General features: G+C 39.7%; 1 protein-coding gene across 1 annotated transcript; it reads left to right on the top strand.

The window, feature by feature from the left end:
* Positions 1–2,690: 2,690 nt before the first annotated feature.
* Positions 2,691–3,793, top strand: noto (notochord homeobox). Its single transcript, XM_051126722.1, has 3 exons — positions 2,691–3,105; positions 3,198–3,385; positions 3,482–3,793. The coding sequence occupies exons 1-3, from the start codon at positions 2,760–2,762 to the stop codon at positions 3,674–3,676; spliced, it is 729 nt and encodes a 242-aa protein (XP_050982679.1). The 5' UTR covers positions 2,691–2,759; the 3' UTR covers positions 3,677–3,793.
* The last annotated feature ends 235 nt before the right edge of the window (positions 3,794–4,028 follow it).

The following is a 4,028-nucleotide window of genomic DNA, read 5'->3' as shown; positions in this document are numbered from 1 at the left end:
GCAATATGTAAACACCGCCTCGCGCGGCGTGATTCCTTTCTTTCAAGCCCGTTCGGAGAAACATGTTAACAAACAAGGAAAACTTGGTGTAGGTGGTGGGACGCTGAGCTGCTACGGGTGCAGAAGCGCGCTGTTTGCGCTGTTCATTAGACGCGTTGGTGTCAGGTGCGCTTCTGTAATTAGAAAACGCGCCGGTCAAAGGAAGAACTGTTTAACTGTGCTTTAGCAAGTAATCTGCACTGGACTTGTCTTTTAGCAATGAGCACGTAGAGTTTGCAGAGCTGACTATAATCCTCCCTTGAAAGAGCGAGTCTTTGTTCTAAAGCAGTGTTAGAAAGCAAATCACTTCCTTTAGTGAAGCCGCTGCTTTTCATCTGTGGCGTTTCATGTCCTAATTGAGAGCTAGTAATGGGGACTCCCTCTCTACATAAGTGATTTCCTCCCATCACTGGTTCTCAGCATCAGGCTTTGTTCAGACATGAATTATGCTCCAGACACACAAAAACATGCCCATGCTTTATTTTCACGCAAGTAATAATGAATTAAAAAATGTTAAGTGACAATTTCAGGTTATTTTACGTTATTTTTGGGGGACAAAAGCAAATTCTAATTCTGAAAGGCTGCAATTAATAATCAGATTATAAACGGATTTTCCGCAAGTTACAAATTCAAATAATTTAGAAGTTTATACAAAGTTCAGTGATTTTATATGTGACCCTGGACCATAAACCAGTCATAAGTGTTATTTTTCAAAATTTAGATTTATATGTATAAATAAGCTTTCTACTGATCTATTATTTGTTAGGATAGGACAGTATTTGGCCGAGATATTTCAAAAATCTGGAATTTGAGGGTGCAAAAAATCCAAATATTAAGAAAATTGCCCTTAAAGTTGTGCAAATGAAGTTTTTAGCAATGCGTATTACTAATCAAAAATTAATTTACGGTAGGAAATTTGCAAAATATTCTCATGGAACATGATATTTACTTAATATCCTAATGATTTTTGGCATAAAAGAAAAAATCAATCATTTTGACCCATACAATGTATTTTTGGCTATGGCTACAAATATACCCGTGCTACTTAAGACTGGTTTTGTGGTCCAGGGTCACATATATAAATATACACCAATTAAATATGTTGCTATATATAAAAACATAGATAGATAGATAGATAGATAGATAGATAGATAGATAGGCATTCAGCAGGGAATTTTGAATTTCGTTTTATATAATCTAAGAAAAGTAATAATTATCACTGCGAGCACCTGCAATTTTTTGGTGATCATATAGGCTATTGCAAGCTTCATGTATGTTTTCGATGAGATATATAAAAGTTGCATGTCATTGCATAAGCAATGTAATGCTTTTGTTAATGCTATCATTAAAGTTCCTACTCTGCGTGACAGGCTGTTATGCACGCTTCATTTCGCAATTTCAGTATAGTCTAATTCTGTCCGTCCTAATTATTCTTTAAACGATGTCAAAAAGAAAATAGGGGCTGAAGGAGTTACAATTCAGAGAAGCTTAGAGGTCACGTATCACTATCTTATTCAGTGGACTTCTGCAGCGGAAATTTACAATAGATTAGCTACTCATCGGAGTTACTCGCCTGACACTAAGTAAAATCAGCGGGCTTCGCACTCAGAGTGAGAAAACTGAAGCCCAGGTGCGGCAAATCTCCTCTCCAATTTTCGGGCAACACCAAAACTGACAAAAACACAATTGGCACAAGGTGCAATACACGCCAGCGCCTGATTGAGGGAGGAGAACTGATCAATGTGTTTACATGAACCACAGTAGAAGAGATCTCACTATTATACCTACTTTCATTTGACACCTCGAGACTGAAACTGGAAGTGAATTCTGACATTATCCACAACACATAGGTGTGAGGCTACCGTGGTCTGCGCCCGTAAAGCATCTTTTCATCATTATGCCATAACAACATCTTAGTTTCAATCTAATTAACTTATCACAATCATTCTGTCCGATTTAATGAGTTTCAGCTCGTCTCGTTTTTAATCAGTAAACAACATCAAAGTGGTTGAAAAGTGCACTAATCAGCAATAAGTTTTTGAAATTTGTGTTAAAAAATGTGTGGCCTAAATCATGAATTAGTTCACTAACCACGATTCAAACATTAAGACGACAATCTGGAGTCGTAAAGACTGGCGACGGGCTTTCATAAAGATGTACGGGCTGAGTTCTAATGTGATTAGTAGTTTTTTCCCCTTTCTTTGGCCTCTGAATGTGAGGGTATTTGTTCCGCTGTGTGCTGCATTCGGCGGTACCCTTTGAATACGTGAAATAAGATGATTTGGGTAACATCAATGCACTCTCACAGGACAAATAAGATGATTTGGGTAACATCAATGCACTATGGCGCACAGCCATACAGGAATTTGTAGTAAATCTGGACCTCCTGGCTCTCGGCTCTTGACCCCCTCTCTGTGTTTCTGGGCTACCTCCGGGGGCATGTAGTGCAGAGGGCCATTAGGATATTTGACAATCTCAGCTTGTTACAACTCCATCAGTTAATTGGATCCCTTGTAGAGCCGCTCGTTTGACTCATCTGCCACTTAAAAAGACAAAGGCGCGCTGGGGGTCGTTCACACCTCGCGCCCCTGAGCAGGTATAAAAGAGCCGCAGTCTCTCCAAACTTCATTCCACTCCGCTCTTCACTAGGTCGAGAACACCTCTACTGCGGATAACTTTTAAGCAGCTTTTTGGACTTTTTACCCACCCAAACAGAAGCCATGCAGATGCCTGGAAGAGCTTATGAAACCTATGGACAACTAATTCGTCCTTTCCACCCGGACTATGCCACTTCGTCTAAACCGAGCATAGGGAAATCCTTCACAATCGACGCGCTGCTTGCAAGGCCTGACCGTACAGAGAGAGACAGGACAAGTACGTATCGGAACGTATCCAATCAAGCGCCAGTCTCGAGTTCAACTCTCCCATTTGCGGCACAAGTGTACTCGCAAATGCCACACTTCGCATACAACCAGAGTGTCATGCACACGCAGACTGGATATCCCGTCTTCTGCTACCCGCCTTACAACTACCAGACAACATGCCGTGGGGCTATGTACGCACAAGGTATGTATATATGACAGTGGAATACGTTTTTGAAGATATTTACTAAAATAATGTTATAATGCCCTAACCAATGCAACTTTTCTCACGCACAGATGCTGTACTTGCCAAAGCAGCTGTCCACTCTCACTATAAACACAAAGCTGGAAAATCAAAGCGAATGCGCACAAGTTTTACCAATGAGCAACTGTCCAGACTGGAGAAGGAGTTCGCACGGCAGCAGTATATGGTGGGATCAGAGCGCTTCCTCCTGGCATCTGCTCTCCAGCTCACTGAAGCACAGGTAAATAAACATCAGTTATGATATACAGTTATGAGTGCATTTATATCGAGCCCACACGGATCAGACGCTAAACGTTCTTTCTTCTTGCAACTCCAGGTTAAAGTTTGGTTCCAGAACAGACGCATCAAGTGGAGAAAACAGAGTCTTGAACAACAACAAGCCAAATTAGCCAAACTGGGACTCGCCGTGCCGCCAAAGAGCCCCGGATCTCAGGGCAGAGAGGATGAGGAGAGAGATTTCACAGAAGAGTCTGATGTGGACATTGACATTGACGATTCACTTCAAGACTGAAAAAACCAAACAAACACTCAATGTTACTTTTATACAATGTGTTTTTGTACATATTTGATTTTCTCTAGATGACACAGCCTTTTCTATTTGTACAAATATTTAATTAATAGATTTATATTTAAGGTGTTTCTCTTACACACCAATGCTCTTATAAGGGTATCTTTGTTTCCGTTAAAACGTTTGTATATGGATGAAATAAAGGAAATATATTTTTAAAATTGAATTTATGTTCTTTGTTTTGTTTCTGAAGTTGTAATTTAGGATGTCTCCTAAATTAGGATGTAATTTAGGAAGAAAAAAAAAGATTGCATCTCAAATTGTTAAAAAAAGTATTTTACTAAAATATATATAT

The sequence above is a fragment of the Labeo rohita genome, chromosome 13 (assembly GCF_022985175.1).
Source record: "Labeo rohita strain BAU-BD-2019 chromosome 13, IGBB_LRoh.1.0, whole genome shotgun sequence".
Classification (NCBI taxonomy): Eukaryota; Metazoa; Chordata; class Actinopteri; order Cypriniformes; family Cyprinidae; genus Labeo; species Labeo rohita.
The sequence above is the reverse complement of the archived record's forward strand: the minus strand, read 5'-3'. Positions and strand labels throughout refer to the sequence as shown.

Bases quoted from the DNA above. Each gene is read 5' to 3' on its own strand.
- noto (XM_051126722.1), top strand. From the start codon at position 2,760: ATGCAGATGCCTGGAAGAGCTTATGAAACCTATGGACAACTAATTCGT. The intron at 3,106-3,197 runs GTATGTATATAT...TCTCACGCACAG, and splicing joins TGGGGCTATGTACGCACAAG to ATGCTGTACTTGCCAAAGCA. The intron at 3,386-3,481 runs GTAAATAAACAT...TTGCAACTCCAG, and splicing joins TCCAGCTCACTGAAGCACAG to GTTAAAGTTTGGTTCCAGAA.